This window comes from Motacilla alba, chromosome 18 (assembly GCF_015832195.1).
Source record: "Motacilla alba alba isolate MOTALB_02 chromosome 18, Motacilla_alba_V1.0_pri, whole genome shotgun sequence".
NCBI lineage: Eukaryota > Metazoa > Chordata > Aves > Passeriformes > Motacillidae > Motacilla > Motacilla alba.
Window position 1 is genome coordinate 1,083,017 of NC_052033.1, and position 19,508 is coordinate 1,102,524.

Consider the following 19,508-nt stretch of genomic DNA (forward strand, 5'->3'; position numbering starts at 1 on the left):
AGTCATACTCTTACCCTGCACTGCAGGGAACTTAATTCATCTGTGGATGTCAGATTTTAGGGAGAATTAAGCTAACTTAACTTCTGAGTTATGGGGTGGGTTGATGCACTATTAGAAGGACTTTCATCTCCCTAATTCTCCTTATTTTAAAGACCAATCCTGTAATTTGAATTTTGTGAATTTCATCACTTTCTTATCCTAAAGGAAGCAATGTGGGAGACTTGATTGCTTCCCCTTCTGTTTCTACAGATGGTGATGTGGTAAATGTAGCCAAGCTCTTCTCTGCCTAGGAGACATTCTCCCCTGAGGAGCAGTTCCCTCTTGCTGGACATGCTTACAGAACTGCACAGCCATGGACCTCAAGGAGAAGTGTCAGGTAGGTTTGCTGATAACAGTCACACCCAGCTTATGTATTGAGTCCTTTTAAATGTCTTTCTTATTTTGGGCCAAGATTCACCTGGTGGCATTATTATGTAGTGGTATAATCCATGGTTAGTATGGAAGTTGAGAGTTCTGTCATCTTCACATCCCTGTGTCAGCAGGGAAATCCTTTGTAGAGTGGGACTGAGGCACCGCAGTGGAACTGCACAGGCAGAGTGTCCTCTGTCACAACTGCAGTGTCTCTTTTGTGCTCTGAGCTGGGGCTCCATTCAATTCTGCTTTACTTGAAAGGCTGAATTCACTGAAAGATTTTTTAAATAAACCACGGCAATGAAATCATCTGAATCCAGTTTTGCTGATGGTAACTTGGGGTCTCGGCCAGCTCTGGTGAGAGAACAGTCTTGGCTTTTCTCTCTGGTGTCCCTTTCCCCACCACATCATGAGCTTTTGTCTGTTGGCTGTCTCTGTTTTCCCTGTGCATCCCTTCCTTGCTGTTTTGTTTGCAGCAGTGAGAAGTGGTTTTGTTCATTAGTGCAAATACCCGTTAGGGACTCACCTAGACCAAGATACTACAGGGGTGTGACTTTTAAAAGGCAGTTTTTCACATCAGCTGTGGCACTTGCCTTCTCAACTCCTTCTTTGCTGGGTTTCTGCTTTGAGCTGTGCTAGACCAGGAAGGCCTGGGCTCACTCCTGCCCCAGCCTCTTGTTTCTGGAGTGCTCAGGGGATGTGTTTGACCTATGTTGTTTTAAATCAAGTTGCTTTATTACTATGGAGTTAACATTCCAATGAGGACAATTATCTACTTGTTCTCTTGTTAATGACATCGTGGGCTAATCTGATATTGATCATTTTAAGAGATGATGCAATTACCACTGTGTGAAGGGGTGTGTTTTGTGTAGGATCTGAGAGCACCAAAGAGGGAGCAGGGCATTACTGGGACACTTTCACTGTAAGTCACTATATTTGGCTCATCTTTCTCATATGACATTCTCCACTGTACACTGCAGGAAGATCATATCAAATTGCTGGACAGGCAGCAGCATGGACAGTATTGTAACAGACCTTTAAAAGGCCTATTAGGAAAGTGTCCTGACAAGGAGGTTACAGGGGGAATCATGGTGTTCTTAAGTTCTAACCTCCTCTCCTGACTTCTTGAAATTTTTTCTTCCTCCTTTCTGAATGGGTATTAAAACTGAAGGCAAGAGATCACCACAGTCTTTTAAATAGGAATTCAAGAACCCACAGATACTTAAAGCTGCATTTTACAACTTATTTTGTTGGGATTCTGAGGAAAGACCATGATTTTATACTTGTTAGCAACCCCAAGCAAGGGACCTGGAACTAGATGATCTTTAAGGTTCCTTTCAATCCAAACCATTCTGTAATTATTATTTGGTGCTAAGGAGTTTGCTATTTTTTTAAATTTTTTTTAATACTGTAGATCCTTGTTCTACCCCATCTAAAGTGGAATCCATCTTCCTTCCCAAAGTGAAGAAGTTGAACACACACACAGTGATAAGGCAACAAATTAACCTGCTTTGTAACCTCAGCAGTAACTTTGATGTGCTAGGTTTATTTTAAAATGCTAAAAATGAAATGAACCCACATGAAAACATCAGTCCCAAATCTGGCTGAAAGCAATCTCTTCAATATATGTGTGTGATGGAGAGTTAGCACTCCTGGAGCAGGAGATGTGCTCAGAGCACTGCTGCAGCACAGTCATCTGTCACTCAGATGAGAGACTTGTCCTCTGGCTCCAGTTGGCTGATAAGTTCCTTTGTCAGGAATGGCTGGGGATCAGAGTTTGTCAGGTGTAATGCAGGCTGCCTTCCAGTTTTTGCCAGAAGCCAGACACCACAGAGAAAGGCAGAGAGTATTCTTCTTAAATTAAATGTCCTGATATTGTTCTTTCTCCTCCTCCTCTGACTTCTTAATTTTCTGGGTATTTCTGAAGTTAATTTAATCCTTGTGAAAGGTGCCAGAATCTCTGCTCCAAGACCACTCAGCACATACTGAGAGAGCAGCACTGATTGCCACAGGACAGTGGGAGGCTCCTGAGTTTGGGTTGCATTAGCCAGAGACTGGATTTGCAGCCACACAACTAATAAAAGTTATTGACATCATTCATTCCACAGTTACCCATAACAACTGAGCTGTATTGTCCCAGTGTAATTGCTGCAGCCTGGATGGAGCACTGTGCCTCCTGGCCAGAGCCTGGAAACGTGTTCAGGGAGCCTGTGCTGTGTTCCACATGGAAACGTGTTCAGGGAGCCTGTGCTGTGTTCCACATGGCTCCAGCTGCAGCACTGTTGGTCCTTGTTCCAGGTTGCCTAACAACAGCTACAGTCCTACCTTTGGACTGAAAAGTAGCCCAAGTCCTTTGCCATTTCTCATCCTGCCAGTGACTGTATCTCTGTGTTTATTCCCTGCTCTTCTTCCAAGGACTTTTTCACAAACTGATCGTTTTTCCATAGGTGTCTCTCATTTATGTTGCAGATTTTGCATAGGTCAGTCCCTGCCTTTATACTCAGCCTTCTATTCAAAGTCCCAGTTTTATTTTCAGATCCCAAGTTTTCGTCTTCTGCTCTTTCATTATATTGTTTGATGCACAAGTGCATATCCAAATGCAATTTCTGATACCAGTTGATATCAGAAGGAAACTAGATAGTAGAGATTACTGCCCTACACAAAACACTTTAGAGCAAGGTCTCTTAGCAGTGGGGTAAACAAGAAGCAGCAGTTTTATCCAATGCCATTTGTGTCCATGACCAAAGCTGGAGTTTTGAGGTTGGGACCTCTAACTGCATGAAGCCCAAGGATTGTTCCTGGTATTGCACAAACAAGTTGTTTTATTCACTTTCATTCGAGCCTCCAAAAGGTACAAAGCCATGGGAAACAGATCAGCAAGCACTGTAATAAAGAGGTTTTACAAGCATATTGTGTGAGGGTTTATCCACTCTTACCTAGTCTTGTTGTTGATCTTTTCTTTTTTCTCTCCTTTTTTCTTAGTGTTGAAAGGAGTAGATGAGTAGTTTCTTAGCAGGCAGGAAAGAAAAACTGTGCCATTAGGACATTTTCTTGTTTTTTTCAGTATAAAATTGTTGTCTAGGAAACAAAATGCTCTACAGAAGGATAAAGGATGTTTTGCCTCTTTCTCTCTTCTGCTTTCTCTTGAAGTTACATTAAATAATTACAAAGTGTCTGCTTCCCATTAGCTTTGGCTCTAGGAGCTTTGTGAGATTACACACCCATGTGTAACTCCGTGCCGACCCACCAGCGATAACCAGACCTTGTGTTTGTTTTACTGTGAATATTGAGGCCATTTAATCTCTGCCCTTCTGGTTTAAAACACAAATTATGGGCTGTGCCTAATGAGGCATTTGAACCTCAGAAAAGGAAAGGAAGTGAAGAGCTTGTCCAGGCAGGGTAGGTGAATCCAGATACCTGTACATGGTCTTCAGAGCTGCACAATATGCTGAAACTGGAAGCCTTGGCAGTGCCTGTCCTGTTTGGTACCAGCCAGCTGTAATCCTTGGCAAGCTATAGAGGTGGTGCTTGGCTGGGCCAGTTCTTTACCCCTCTCTGAGTAGAATGCAAGCAATTGTTTTAGTGATTGCTCTGCAGAACTAGGAAGCCCCAGACAGAATTAGGACAGCACTGAAGTAGGAGCTAAATAAAACTCACTTACAAAGGTGCATCCCTCCAACAGTGGGAAGGAAACATTCCTGCAAAAGCTGAGAATGAGAGAGAAGGCTCATTCCTTCTTCACCTTTCTATCCCCTGGTTGTTTTTCCACCCAGCCCTTCCCTGTCTACACTTGTCCTTTCCCTCCTGTGTGCCATACCCAGATAAATGTGGAGCCTCAGGCATGGCTACGGTGAATTTATGTGCACCTTTTAGTTCAGATTGTGTGGCTCAGGATGAATATGGGATGCTGAGAGGGGCTTTTGCCGCATTCTTTATCAGCAAGAGAACACTTCAGACAGGACCTGTAACCATCTCAACTTGTTTAAATAGCAAATACTTGTATTTTTGAATTGAGCTTGAATCCAAAGCTGTGGAGTCATCTGTGGGGCAGTTAATATTTCAGGGTTTCTTGGTCTCAATTTAGTCTTTTTCCATGCCTACTCAGGTGGTTTTTCCCTTAGTATATTTTATAGCATTTTGTCCTACCTAATTTGCCATCTGCTTTTGCACAGACCCCTGTCTGTCAGCATCATTCCTTCCTGTGCATGCATATGCAGCTCTGCAGGCAGTGAGCCCAGGGATCCTCGCTGTGTCGGCTCCATCTGATGAATGAACCATTTTCACAGACATCTGGTGCTATCCTGGGCAAACTTTCTTCCCTCTCTGCTTTTTTCTCCCCCTACTTCCATCCCTCATCCTCCCTCATCCCCCACCCCCATCCGCCGCCTCCTTGCTGGATCTGCAGCGTGACTGGAAGCAGGCTGAATTAATCAGCAGACTGGTGCTTCACTCTGCTGCTTCTGTCTCATTCTCTGCGGCGCTGGACTCTGCACAATCTTGCTCCCTCTCCCTCTTTGCTCTCTCATTTTTGGAGAGCAGCAGCAGTGCAAGTTGCTGGGGAAGTGGTGCAGCAATTTAGCCCAGATGCTCTTCAAACAGGCTGATCTCTGGATCCCCCACCAAGGCAAATGTCGCAAAGTAAGTTCCTCTCCCTTAACATTTAATTTCAAAATGGCTTTCCCTGTCTCCCTCCCCACTCTGCATCCTGCCTGATCTGATGGGGCATGAAGAGCTTTGAGGTTTTGGGGGAAGGAGGTTATGACAGGACGTGAAAGAGAGACTGATGATTTTAGCTAGGGAATAGCTTGTTTTTGGCAGTGACGGGGAAAGAAACTGTTTTAAACTGCACTTTTAACCCCAGGACCAATAGGAAGATCCACACAGGATTTTAGCTGCTGGCTCCTGCTGTGCTTGCCCCTCTGCTTCATGGCTTAAATTTGTCTGTTGCTTCTGTAGGCTTTGATCTGTAACTGTTGAACCTCCTCATCCCTGTGGGATCTGTCCGGCAGTGTACCTGCCAGGCTGGATCATCGCTTTGGTCCCCAAAGTCTTCGGCTGAAGAAGTGGGGATGGGAAGGAAACTATCAAGGGGATGAAAGATGTACTGAAGTTCTGTGGATTTCTGAGCATTGCTGGCCTCTGGTGGGGGGGCATTACCATTCCCTGGAGGGAGCTCTGCACTGGCATAAAGCACTGCTGTGTGTGGAAGCCAGGATAAATACAGACTCCCAACTACTCTCTGAACTTGGAGGAGTAATGCAACTGGCTAAATTACATTAATTAAAGCTTAATAATTGTGTAGTGCTTCAAAATGCTGCATAAACCCTGTCTCTTCCTGCCAGCAGCCTGGTGGGACAGGTAACTATGGTTGGGGATTTGTTGCTCCAAACAGGACTGAAGGGATGGGCAGAGGAATGCACTATTCCAAACTGGGCTGTTTCCTGGGGAGCATCTGCCTCTTTCTCTGCTGCTGGGCTGCAGCTGGGGAGAAGCAAAGTGCTGGGCTTTGCATTACCTGTGTAGAAAGGTTGATTCTGCCTGTTGGCATCTTTACTCCGTGCTTTATGGAGGGCATAAAATGTGGATGCTGTTGCAAGGATTAAAATGGACCCTATGCACAGCAAAGTGCATCAGTGATTCAGGCTGGCGAGTGCTGCTTTGGCCACATCTCAGAGCTCTGTGCTCCTGCAGCTCTGTCTTTTTGCAGGGGGAATCTGCAGGCCCTGTTAGTAAGCCTCAAAGCATCCACACTGGAGCCCCTGCAGGCACCCAGTTACCCAGCTCGGGGGGTTCTTTTGTCCAGGGGCAGCGGGAGGTCTGGGCTGCCTTTCATCCTGGGCTGCATGGGGTGGGAGGAGACAGTTGCTGCCTACTGCTCTCTCCATTAACTTGGGCACTGCTGTGCTGAAGACTCTGCTTGTTTCACTTGATTTGAGACCACCAACAGCTGAGCTGAGGCTGCTGAGCTCATGTCAGGTGCATTCAAACCAAGTTTAATAGCTGTGTTCCTCGTGCCTTCTGGTGCTTTTCCCAGCATGTCCAGGTTTAAAGGCAGTGGTTCCCACAGAGCATGGTCTGCTTGGTGGAGCTGCCTGAATTGTGCAGATATCAGCATACATTTCTTTTTCCTGATCTTTCCAGTAGCGTTCGGGTGGGCTGGTGAATGTTACAATCTTCACAATTAAAACAGTTGGTGGGGAGTCGGTAGCCCCATCATAGAAAGAGAAACTAAGGCACAGAGGAGTATCTGATTTTCCCACTGTCATGCAGAAACCAGTGGCAGAAGGAATTAGAGAATCCAGCTGTCCTGACAGTCCAGAGTCTTAATCAAAAATTCATCCCATGGAATAGGAATGTGTAGGGGGGGGGTTGATTGATGTAGCCTGGGTCACTAGAGAAACGTTCTTGCCTGGACTCAGGGAGTCTGATCTCTTAGAAAAAGTAGCCAGGAGAGCACCAAGAAAGACAGAAAGCAAGACTGGGACCAAGGATGGGGTAATAAAGGGAAGTTTCTGCCCAGACTGACTGATGGATTGGCTGGTTCCATCTGTGTCACTCTGTAGCAGGGATGAGCCATTTCAGACAGTCTGAGCACTAAGCAGCTGTAGGTGTACAGGAGCTGTAGCATCCTGATGGGTGATTTGCTTTAGAACAAGAATAAATCCATCTCTAACACTAGGCTGCTGTATGAAATGCTACCTCAAGAAGTGGGGTGTTGTCATGTTTTTGATGTCTGTCATCCTCTTTGATCAGACCCAAAACCCCACTTTGTGCTATATTGTGACTTACCCTAAACAAGAATCTGACTTACAGTAATAAATGCAAATACATTTGGTGGAGTTACTCCTTATTGTGTGTTTTTGAACTTGTGAATAATGCTTACATTTCAGGAGGTGTAATCCCTGAAGTAGATTAATCACCTGCAAAGTGTCATTGTTAAATTAAAAACTGCCTTCTTTTTCTGCTAAGGAATGCAAAATAGCTCTCAGGAAAAGGAAGAACATTCTGCTGCCCAGTTTCCCACCTCCAACTGTTCAGATCTGAAAAGCAGTTGAATAGAGGTGTTATAAAAGGAGCCTAGTGAGTGCAGCCTGGAAAGAGGGAAACAGTCTTGACAACTGCCTTGCAGGGGTTTTCTATCACTCTGAATCAGAGGGGTGGATCTGCAGTTTATGAGAATTGAAACTTGTAGCAAATATTTTGTATTCACTTATTTGCTTAAACAGTCTTTGTAAAGGCAGTTACACTCAAATGTACAGCAGTCTTGGTGAGAATCCCTTATTCTGGATGGAGGATGATTCAACCCACTTTGCTCTGGTAAACAAGGAATATATTTGTGTTCCTGTATTATTAAAAAATATTTGGCACATATTATATCAACATTTACTGGTACAACAAATAAATATGCTACTATGAATGTGTAATGGCTGTGAGAAAATATAAGAGGACTAAATATATTAATGTTACGTGTCCATTTCTCTGTACACATTCTGGGATCTACTTCTTTGTTCCTCTGGAAGGAAGCTGCAAGACCTCTGTCTTTCATCAGGTAGCAGAGAGTGTGAGATGGCTGATAAACTTTTAAGGTAATTTTAAATGGTTCTATGTGTAAAAGAACAAGGTTGGAATTTTAGGAAGAGAGCTCAGTGGTGAATTTGTGTGAGGATGAGGGTGGGCTGCAGGAAGCAGACATGGGTAGGTGGTGTTGCTCGGGAACAACTTCACGTTGTGGGAGGAAAAATCAGAAAATAACCACACTTTTCCTACCTATCAGCCTGAAAATGCTCCTGCAACCCCTGAGGAAGGCAAAGAGAACCTATTTGCCATGAGCCAGGCAAGGCTATGGATATAAAAAGTTCCTGGGTATTTGACAACTTATTTACCCCTGTCAAGGTATGGGGGGATCAACTGAAAGGACAAGGCAAAGAAAAATCTATAGATTCTGTGACTCCTCATCTCCTGCCTCTGAGCTGCTTCTTGTTTCCTTCCTGAGGAGCCAAACCAGCTCCTAACCCTGGGCATTTGCAAGATCTATCTCAGGTTCCCTTTTCCTAATGTTTTCAGGCAAGCTAAGCAGTAATTCAACATGTAGAATATTTACTATTAGTGGAGAAATTCACACATCTTTTCATATTCCCATCCAGTCCACACCTCAGCACATTCATTGCCTTTAGAAAATAAAATCACAGGCACAAAGGAAATGTCCTGCACTGTTTTTCCCCTAACAGCCATCCCATAGATTGCAACTCTTGGGAGCCCTGATAGCATCCCAAAGCAGAAGGATGCAATCATCCCCTTTTTACCTGGCTCAGCCGTGCCTCTCACACTGAGGCTGGGATGGCCAGGGCAGGGGTCAGCTCCAGAGGAGCCCTAAGTGCACTTAGAGGCTCCTGTGCTCTCCAGGGCAAAGGAGTAACCAACTGCTCATTTTGTCCTTAGGACTTTTTGCCCTTAGGCACAGGCAAAAGGAAAGTACAGCCTTTTAACATGTCTCCTGATACCCATCAGGGGTTTGCTTTCACTGTAACCTGGAATTTACTGTCTGCTCTTTCTTTGTTGTTCTTCAGAGGAAGCCCTGTGCTAAGGCAGCTGGGTGCTGGGTGGGAAGGTGTCTTGCTGTTTCTGTTTGGACTGGAAAATTAGCAGCTTTCTCTTTGAGTGTAACCTTCCAAAGTAAAGATGTGAATGTTGAGGTTTTTTATTAATGAACTGACACCTCCTGTGAACAGCTTCTTCACCCTGGGGTGCTCACTTCCTGGTTTGTGGCAGGAAGAGCACTTGCAGCTGATGAAAGGCTGGAAAGATCCCTCTGGGACAGCTTCAGAGGCTTGGATTTGCCAAAGGTTTACTTAAGGGCATTTGAAAAATGCCTCATTAGCAGTTGATGACTTAGCAGGGCAGCTTTTGTTGCGAAAACCTGGAGCTGCCCCTTACCAGGAGCTCATGGTCGCTCTTCTTGCCTGTCCCTTTCATTTGGGTCCCAGGCTCTTTCCCCTGAATCTCACCCGCAGCAGGTTATCCCAGTGCCCCCAGCTACCCTCACTCACAGTATTACAGTGTTTGTTTACCAGACTGGCTCTGCCTCTTTTGCTGAACACTCCGTGTTCAAAGTGTCAGGATGGGTGTTTAACAATCCCTGCCCTTCCTCTTCCCCAGCACTGCCACACTGCACTTGTCCTTTGTCACCTACTACAGCCACGTTCCTTTGCGGCTGCCCTTATCTTGACTGACAGTGTGCCAAACTGGTAACTCCTGTGTAAAGTCTGGAGCAGGTGTGCAAGTGTTTCAGGAACCTTTTTTGATTATCTCTGGATTTGCTGCCTTTTTGTGCTCACTGCCTGCTGTGCAGTGGCAGTTTCTCTTTCCAGGCACTGTGTAGTAGATATTGACATTAAGTGCAGCTTTCCTGTCGTTTCTTCTGTAGCTCTTGATGAGTACATTGGAACCAGCTCAGTGTCTAAGCAGACTTTGCTTTTCAGTTCAAGTCCCTATTATTTTTGCTGACTTTCATTCAGTGTGTTTTATTTATCTATCTGCATTCTCCATGCTGGAAAGGATTTATACATCTGTGGGTGCCTTGCTCTGCCCCAGACAGGCAGCAGTCAGACAAGAGAGAGAAGCCTGATTGTGCCTTGCTTGGTGTTCTCAGACACTCCTGTTTGCAGCACTCTGTGGTGCAGCAGCACGGCTGGTGCCAGCTCCACTGCCATCTTCTCCTCTGGGAGTCTTTGAGACACTCCTGTGTTTAGTTCTCTGCTGATGTTACCTGGGCTGCTTCCAAGAACAACACAAGAACTGCTTCCTCTATTCCTAAAACTGACACAGAGAATGAAAACTGCAGCAGGATTATTTTTAGTTCTGTAAAAGTGCTGTTTCAGGTTGTCTCTGATAGGTAGGGAGAGTGTGTGTGCGTGTGGTAGATGGCATTTGAAAGAGAATTTATGTTCTGTTCCTCAACACTGTTACAGTTTTGGATTGGACCATCAATGCAAATGAGTCTGAAGTCCAAGATTAGTTTCCAGTAAATGTTCATCACGAAACCATGCAGTTAAGGAACAGGAAGAACAGATCAGGGCCAAGCTGCAATTGCAGAGCTGGGTGTGTGCAAGCAGCCCCTGAGGAGCAGAACTGCTGCAGTTTGAGACCACGGTGGGTTTGGCAGGGCTGGGAAGGGCTCCGAGAGCAGGAAGAGCTGCAGCTCCTGCCTGAGCTCTGGGCTGTGTCACACTGCTGGGGACAGGAGAGACAAACTTCCTGCCTGTTTGTGTTCAGTAGTTCTGTACTCTGGGCACAGTAGGACACGTGAACATTTCTATATGCAGGATATCCTATGTGCTGTACATGTCCAATTTGTTTGTATTAAAACATGAAATGCCCACGAGAACTTTTATTTAGCAGTTTCCCCCTGTAGCCCTCTCATGGACAGGTGTCCATGTTCTTCCCTGTTGATTTGCTGTCAGTGTTCTGGTGCCCACAGTACCTCACTGCAATCTGTGATTTGAAATAAAGGAGAGTGCTCATGCTTCTGGCCCAGAAATGCAAGTGTTTACCCCACTTTGTTGTTACCAGCATCTTATGGCAGGGTTTTCCATATGGCACACTCCTGGGATGTGTCCTCTGGGACTGCTGCCTCTTTGATGAGCACTGAGGGAGCAGTGCTGTGAACTCAGTGCTTCCTGCCAGTCCAAATGTCTCCCTTGCAGTTCAGCACTTAAAACTCCAGTGTTCACTCTTGTAAAGGAGGAGTTGATGGCAGGGTCATGTCTGGTCCTGAACTGATCTATGGCCTAGCATTTAAATCTGGGAGCTTATGCATCAAAGTAGCCACAGAGGCAGTACTCACAAAAATCTGTAGCAAGCGGTTGAGGAAATTGCACCACTCTTGTTTTGAATTGCGGATATTCTACTACTTAGTTTTTACTATTAGCAAAATTCATTCTGTATCATTAAAATTTTACCATAACTGTGTTCTGTTGTCTCTACAAGCTGATACCAGTTCAAGCCTGCATAACCTCTGTTTGTATTGTCCTCAGCCTCTACTGATTAGATCTTGTTTCACAGAAATGACTTGGTATTGTGCTGTGATAAAGTATTTATCAGCACAGTCAGGACCGGTTTGTTTACTTGATACTATCGAAGTGCTCTAATTCCAGCCAGCAGTCTAAAGTTCACAGGAGGGAAGATGATTTCAGGAAAATGGAGAATCAGGCTGGTGATGATGAGTGCAGGGCATTCGCGGTCACATGCTCTGTCAGCCACCAGGAAAAAGCCTAAAAGGAAAATAGGGAAGCACTAACCAGTTTTATTTTTCTGGCACCTCAGGATGAGATGACCTCAAGCTTGGGCCTTACCACAAAGAAAGCCCTCACAATCCTCAGAGACCAGTTGTCAGCACTGCTGGAGGGGCATCAGAAGGAGCGGAAAAAAGGGACTTCATGGAAGGTGAGGCACCAAACAGCACAAGCTGGCCACTTGGTCTCCTCTTCTCAAAGTAAAGATGAAAGCTAAACAGAAGTTGGCTGCATTTCCCCCCAGAGTGTCCAGGTGTGGAACTGCTGAAGTCCTTGGGAACAAAGCAAGGAATCTAAGGATGAGTTTCTGTGAGCACTTCTCTCCTGGCTGCCAGAGCTCTGTGGGAAGATGCCTCTGCCCTGTAAAGGATCTCAGGGCTTCAAGAGCCACTAAGGGCAGTGAGCTTAGAGGGTCCATCTCAGGTGGACGTAAAAGAGCTGTGAAGCTCAACAGTCTCCCCTTGTCCATTGTGTTTGCCTGGGATGTGTGTTGAATACAAATTGCCAGTGTTTATGCACAGTGCTTGAAAGTCTTCCTTAGCTGGTCAGTGACAATGGGACAGCCTGGCACAGAAGCCTTTTCATTCTTCCAATCAAGAGAAAAGCAGTGAGTGTTCACCCAGACTGACCAGCTGAATATCCATTGGTGCTGAAGGATTCACACAATGGATCTGGGATGCTCTGTGTCATGTTCAGGGGTTTTACAAAGTTCTCTTCTCCCCGGAGCACCAGCTGCTATCTTCACCATTTCTCACTCTGCTTTTCCAAATGTCTGGCTCTGTATTCCATGAGTGCTGACTGTCTGCTGCTCTCCCTTTGCAGGAGGTGTGGAGAAGCAGTTTCCTGTACCATGGTAACCGCTGCTCCTGCTTCCACTGGCCTGGTGCATCTCTGATGCTGCTGGCAGTGCTGTTGCTGCTGTGCTGCTATGGGAGCCAGCCACAGGGGAGGTGAGCAAAGCTTCCTGTGCTTCTTAACTGAAGCAAGGTGGTGGTTTTATATCATCTTAGTACTGTCTGTGATTGACATTAGTGTTGTACCTCATTCTGTCCAGATATCTAGGTATCAGTATAGTCACACTGGTAATTTCCTATCAATCCCTTTCACAGAACTTCAGCCAACTTAATTCTACCTCTGACAGACCCAGAAAGTGTCCTATGGAGAGACTGAGGGGTTTTTTTCCTATAACATTCCTAGATCTTTAAGACTTCCAAGGCATTATCATAGTTAGGAAGTATTTTGAAACTGGAGAAATTAGTGGCTCATGGGAGAAGTTAGTGTGCTATACATGCATTGACCATATTTGTAAAGTATTTTTTAATTGAGATGGATCCTTTCAGACCTCTCTGGTGTCTTTATCCTAAAGAAGTGTGATCATGTGTTTCTTTTTGAGCCATAAATCTATGAGCTGTGGGAATAAACAACCAGGCAGTTGTGTGTTTATCTCTGTGGGTGTCTGCCAGTGTATTCTGCTTGTTTACTCAAACCTCATGTGCATTCTGCTTCCTCCCATTTTGCTGTGTGAAGCCAAGGTGCTGAGATAGTCAATGCACTGGCACTCTTCCTCCTGCTCCTCTTGGACCTCCTCATGATCGGGCGTCAAGACAGGCTGAAGTGCAGAGAGGTGGAGAGGAGGCTTCAGACCATTGTTGATAAGATAAACGGTGAGGTCTCCTTCACCTGTCCCATTTGCACTTGTGTTTTCCCCCATTGAATCTTTCCCCAAACCTGATCACATGCATTCCTAATTAAGCTTGCTAACCTTCCCCCGTGTTGCACGGAAACAGGCTGTGGGAAGTGTGTTCTCCTCATGCCTGTCCTGTAAAATGGTTATTTTGAGCTGTCATGTGGCCATGTGCTTCCAAGCTGTGTGTTAGCAGGTGGGCGTCTGTTATGGCTGTGCTTTGGAGTAATTCAAATCCTCATATCCTTACAAAAATATCTGCCTTACAGCAGATGAGGAGGGGAGAACACGTGGGGTTGTACCACAACATGGAGCAGAAGGGAATAAATTGCTGTGCATGAGCATCGTCTCAACAGGGGCTTTGGGACCTGAGGGGGCTGTTTGTTTCAGTGGGGCAGTTTTAAGGACAGCCTTTAGCTTTTCTGTTGTACAGTTTTTTAAGTGACTGTTTAGTTGTTAATACTGAGTGGAGAGAGAAAGGAAAAGCCATCAAGGAGGAAGAGAGAGATGATAAAAGACCATTGGAATGGGCTAAGCTTAGCATTGGGGGACTTAAAAACCACTGCAGGATGTAAATGCAGAATTACTACCACTTCATTCTTTTGCACTTTGTGCTTTCAGATACACTTGGCAAAGAGGTGAAATGGCCAGACTCCATGTACCCTGACCTTCACATGCCTTATGCCCCATCGTGGTCCCTTCACTGGGCCTACAGGGATGGGCATCTTGTCAACCTGCCTGTGAGCCTCTTGGTGGAAGGAGATGTTGTGGCTCTGAGGCCAGGACAGGAATCATTTGCTTCTCTGAGAGGGATTAAGGTAACTTCCTTGTCTAATTTCCCTGGCCTGTAACAATTTATATCCCAGGTTTTTCATGCTAATATTCTAATTCCCAGAGTACAAATTATTGAAGTGTTTGGTTTCTTCTGACCTTGAAAATAGCTTGAAATTCCAGTTCAGTCAAGGATGGCGCATAGTTACGCAGGCTGCATCTTCTCCATGAACTCCCAAACCCACTGGACAGGAGATACTAATGTTATACAAAAGCACCATATTTCCTCCTCTCTCAGGTCAAGGGGAAAATGTAATGTGCTGCTAAATATAAGTGGAGTGAATCTATCCAGTAGGATAATATGACATACAAACCTCGTCCTTTATCCTGCTTTTTATGTGCAGAAATAAAGTTTGTCTGCTTTGACCTTCTCCTTACTACTGATTTGTTATAAAAGAAGGTAATATAAAATACCTGGTGTAGAAGTAAATTAACTACTTACAAGATCTATACAAAGATTTTACTGCTTGAAGAAGGTTGGAAAAAGTTTAAAGCTTGAAATTTACCTTTGGTGGCTTTAATTGTAACTTTCACTCCAAATGCCAGTTCTCATGAAATAACCAGATGTGCTTGAACACAAGCCTTTGGGCTCTCTGACCTTTCTTCTAGGATGATGAGCACATAGTTCTGGAGCCTGGTGATCTATTTCCCCCCTTCTCACCCCCGCCATCCCCAAGGGGAGAAGTGAAGAAGGGACCTCAGAATCCTCAGCTCTATCGTCTCTTCCGTGTGTTGAAGACCCCAATAATTGATAATGTCAGGTGGGTTAAATGTGAGGCACAGTGCCTACCCAGCTGTCTGTGTCCTTGTGGCTACCTTCCTGCTAAGCAGATGAGGAGACCTGAGAAGTTTTCTTGGCAATACTGCAAATTTACCCTGGCAAGTGCCACACTCTTTCTGTAGATGTTGGCTTCTCTTTTGACAGCCCTCCCTCATAGCATAGGCTGAGCACAGTGGTGCTCAGGTCTGCTAGGAGGTTTATGTTCAAGGAAAGTGAAGGGTTAGGGTCTTGGTTGCTGAAATTTCCAGCTGTTTTCTGTTTTTTAGGTGGTGCCTGGAAATGGCTCTGTCACGGCCTGTGACAGCCCTGGATAATGAGAGGTTCACTGTACAGTCAGTGATGCTGAAATATGCAGTCCCTATCGTGCTGGTAGGTCTCATTCCAAGCCTTTGTCCTTGAGAATAGCCATGTTTTGTCAATAAATCTAAGAATTGCAGCCATCAACAGGAAGTTGTGGCCAGGCTCACACATGCAGCTGACTCTGTGTGTACCTTGAGCAGTTCAGAGGTGCTGAGCCACATAACCGTGAGAGTGGAAGGAGGAACTGCAGCAGCAGATCAAAAATATATTTTTCATACTTTCCCCAGGGCTGAGAATGTTACAAGGCACTGAAAACACCTTCCCTGCAAGTGCCAGTATTTAGGTGACAGTATCATCTCTGAATTGCAGGCTGGATTCCTGATCACCAATGCTGTGCGCTTCATTTTCCAAGCTCCTGGAATTGCTTCCTGGCAGTACACTCTTCTTCAGCTGCAGGTAAAGGAGAGCTCTGAGCTTCACTACACCTCCTTTCCAGAGCACTGCTGGGATGGATTCCCTCTGTCAGGATTTAACCATCCTATGACAGCATCCTGTGCTTCCTGGATCTGAAAGCATGCTGGATCCAGGAGCATTCAGTGGAGGAGGACATCAGAACTTCCCTTACAGACTTACTTTTAAGTGTTTTGCTCTCTCATTTGCCATGTATGTATTTATCTATATCTATATACATGGTATCCTTTGCCTTTAAACTCATTAGTGTTTACGCCAAATTCAGCAGGAAAAACAGCTGCAAGTTGGTGTGATTGATTCATGGCCTCCTTCCTTAAACCTCCCTAAGCTGTGCTCTGTTTGCACTGCTTCCAGTCCCCTTCCTTCTTGCCCTGGCCTTTTATCCCTATCCTTTTACTGTGGTGGAAAAGATGTCATGTGAGAGGTTCTGAATTCTTGTGGACTCTGTGCTTGTTGGTGATCACAGCGTGTTTTTTACAGGTGAATGGTGTCTTACCCATCCTTCCATTGCTCTTTCCTGTCCTGTGGATTCTTGCTACAGCCTTTGGAGAAGCCAGAGTATTGGCCCAGATGAGCAAAGCCTCCTCCACCTCACTGGTAGGTTTCTCTCCACATGAAACCGTCGCAGGGAAAAGGGCAGGAGATGAAAAGGCTCTGTGACATGAGAATTCAGCAAATGTGTCCACATAATTGTAAAACCTTGTTGGATCTTTGGCTGTCCCAGCTGTTGTTTCCTCTCCCTGGAGTACAATATTACTTCTTGAACAGATGCTTTAATTTTTTCAAGCTCTCCACAGATATCCCAAGGCGATAGGAAGCTCTGGTGATTCCGTAATACTCTTCCAGGCATGTGTTTTCTGTCAGATACAGTTTGACAGAGTGGTCAACATGTAGATAAATGGCCTGTGGTGGCTGTAACTGGGCAGTATGTAGCCACTGAGGAGGAATGAGATACATCATATCCTCTGCAAAGCCCTCTGGGCTGAGCAATCTTTTCCTGAGGCTGTGGGGCTTTGTTTGCCAGCGTGGCCTTTGAGTAGGTCAGGGAGTAAGAGCAGTTTCTGGTGGCTGTGCTGGTTTGGGGAGTGGAGTTTGGTGGTCTGGTAGGATGTGGTCCTGAGTTGGATGTGCTGTTGTGTGTCCCTTCTTTTGTCCTGGTGGCAGTGCTGGTGAGGTGCACTGAGCTGTCTTTGTCTTCTGTGCTGATTTCTGTTAATTGGACAGAATTTCTCTCTCCTTCTTGTCCTTCCTTGGCCTCTGTGGCCCTGGGTCTGTGTTTTCTATTCTTTTCTCTCTAGCCAAACATAACTGAGCTGCCTGTGTCCTGGGAGGAAGGACACATTGCATTCCTTAATAGCATTTGCACCTTTATAATCTCTTCTCAGTGTTTTCACCACTTTACCTTTTCTACCCATTTTCAGCATCACTTGGTTTCTACTTTTGAAACCTCCCTCTTTCCCTTCACAATTTGCAATTCAGCTGGGAAAAGCCAGAGCTCCTTGGCTTCCTTGCTTCATCATTCTCAACATTCCCATTTGCCCTGTCACTCATACTTGCACCTTCATTTTTTCCTTTTCCTGTCTTCTCATTTTTCTTGTCTGTCTGTCCAGCCAGCTCTTTCTGTGGCATCTCAGACATGATCCTCCATCCTTGCTGCTGTAGAACAGGTGCTGTGACGTGCCTTGGTCACTCACCCCCTGACCAGGGCAGTCACTTGGCCTCCCTATGTCCCTCCTTCTTTCTCTCTTCTCTGTTCAAAACGTAGCAGGTAAGACCCTTCTCCTCTCCAATCATTTGGCCTACTTGGTGGCAACTTGGCTGCTTCTCCACCTTCTTCTCCTTCCTATAATGTTCAAGCTGTGTGATTCCCAATTTTTCAAGGCCAGAGGTGACCTTTGTGATTAGCTAAAAGGACACAAACCAGTGGCCCCTAAACAAGCCCCTGCCTCAAGTTTCATTACTACAGTTGCACTGCAGCAACATTCCTTTTAGAAAAGAATTTGCCATTGGTTTGAAAACATTTGTACTGCCTTTGATAGGTTTTGTCAGTAATTGTTTACCTTCACTGCTAAAAATTGACATTCTGTGTTAGTGGTAATTTCTGCAGTATCTGATTTCCAGCCCTTGGAAAATTTACATCTTTTGTCTCCTAGATTTAAGAGCAAAGAGCATGTCAATCAAAATTCTGGTCTGTTGTAACTACTCACATTCCTTTTTACTATCTCTGGTTAAGTAAACAGTTCAAGCACCTTGAGGCACTATAAGCATATTTTCCAAACCCCTAATCTTTCTCTTGGCATTCTTCTTAACTTTCTCCACTGTTTCAGGAACACTGTAAGGTGATGAATCTCAAACCCCACAAAATATTGCAGTAATAGCTGTGCTTTTGATAAATTTTAGAATAATTTGGACTTTCTGCTCTGTGTTCCCTTGTTTGTGCAACAAAGGATCCCATTAGATCTTTCAGCCACTGCTTTAAAAGGCCAGGCTTTGTTCAGCTGCAGTTAATGCTTTCTGAGAATCCTCATCCTGTAAGTCCAACCTCCATTTTTTTGCCCCTAAATACACAGCCTTAGTTTTGTGCCTGTGGGATGCATGGTTTTGCATACTGCCCAAGCAGTCCATATTGTTCTGTGACAGTGGTGTGTCCTCTTTACATTGCACCCTGTCCTCAACTTTGTATCTTTTACAGTCTCTGTCAGTAATATGTTGGGTTAGTTTTCTCTCAGGTTATTAACAAAATACCCAGATTTGTCCCTGCTTGAGGTAGTAACACATCATTGCAAATAATTTCTGTTTCTCTTCCATTTAGAGATAGGGCCCATGTCAGATACTCTAGAAATAGACTATTACTTTGGTATTTTCATTAGAAAACTAGTCAAGCATTTAGAATCAAGTCGAATTAACAAATGGTCTATGTCAAAAGCAGTACTTTTATCGGACAAATTTGTAATTTTTTCAAAAAAGATATCACATTAATTTGAGGAGATTTGCTGCCCGTATAGTTGTGGTGTTTGGCACTGATTTTATTATTTCACTTCTTTTAATTGAGTCTCATACTAGCTGCTCTTTTATTCTGTCTGAAATCAAAGTCTGTCTGGGGTCCTGTGGTAACTTGGATGGTTCTCCTTCCCTTTTTGGGCATTGGCACCACTTCCATTGAACTGGGACTTAATCCATAGTTCAAGCCTTTTGCAAAATCAGCAGTAACAGTCATTGTCCAGACCTGCTAATTTAAACATATTTACTTTCTGTAGCTGGTGTTGGAATGGAAAATATTTCATAGTTATCTTATGGTATGATTGTATCACTGAGTAAGGAATAGCAATATTTATTTAACATGTCTGCCTTGCCTACAATGTCATTTGCAATTTCACTGTCTTTAACAAGCAGTGGTCTGGTTTTAATTACCAACTGGTATACTTTTCCTTATTTTTTATGTTAATTCTTACTTCTATTTTCACTTAAAACTGGTCTCTTATTTTTACTATGGGATTGTTGCTTTTCTAAATTGTAACGAAATATTCTTAAACAGTTCCTAATTATCCTTCGTAGTTCTCAGTTTAAATGATTTCTGACATATTTCTCTTGGCTTTTTTTGGCGTTGTTAAACTGATCCTTTTTCAAATGCCAGATAAATGCATTATTATTTGGGTTATAGTTTTATTTACATGTAAATGTAATTGCCATGGTCACTTGTGGTTGGGAATAGACTTAAATTTAAACTTTTTCAAAATTA

The 19,508-nt window shown here is 44.5% G+C and overlaps 1 protein-coding gene across 4 annotated transcripts in view; it reads left to right on the top strand.

Annotated features, from left to right (window-relative positions):
* The window catches only part of TMEM94 (transmembrane protein 94), a 53,362-nt gene that overhangs the window by 9,841 nt on the left and 24,013 nt on the right, over window positions 1-19,508 (top strand). For 2 of the 4 annotated variants that reach the window (XM_038157512.1, XM_038157513.1), the window contains exons 2-10: window positions 250-376; window positions 11,734-11,853; window positions 12,525-12,652; window positions 13,230-13,366; window positions 14,008-14,204; window positions 14,827-14,978; window positions 15,265-15,367; window positions 15,668-15,754; window positions 16,250-16,366. In XM_038157512.1, coding sequence (XP_038013440.1) covers window positions 353-376; window positions 11,734-11,853; window positions 12,525-12,652; window positions 13,230-13,366; window positions 14,008-14,204; window positions 14,827-14,978; window positions 15,265-15,367; window positions 15,668-15,754; window positions 16,250-16,366 — 1,065 coding nt within the window. In that variant the 5' untranslated portion in view covers window positions 250-352. Of the gene's footprint in view, window positions 1-249; window positions 377-428; window positions 5,050-11,733; window positions 11,854-12,524; window positions 12,653-13,229; window positions 13,367-14,007; window positions 14,205-14,826; window positions 14,979-15,264; window positions 15,368-15,667; window positions 15,755-16,249; window positions 16,367-19,508 lie in introns of those variants that run through there. The other 2 variants (XM_038157510.1, XM_038157514.1) reach the window with 1 other exon arrangement.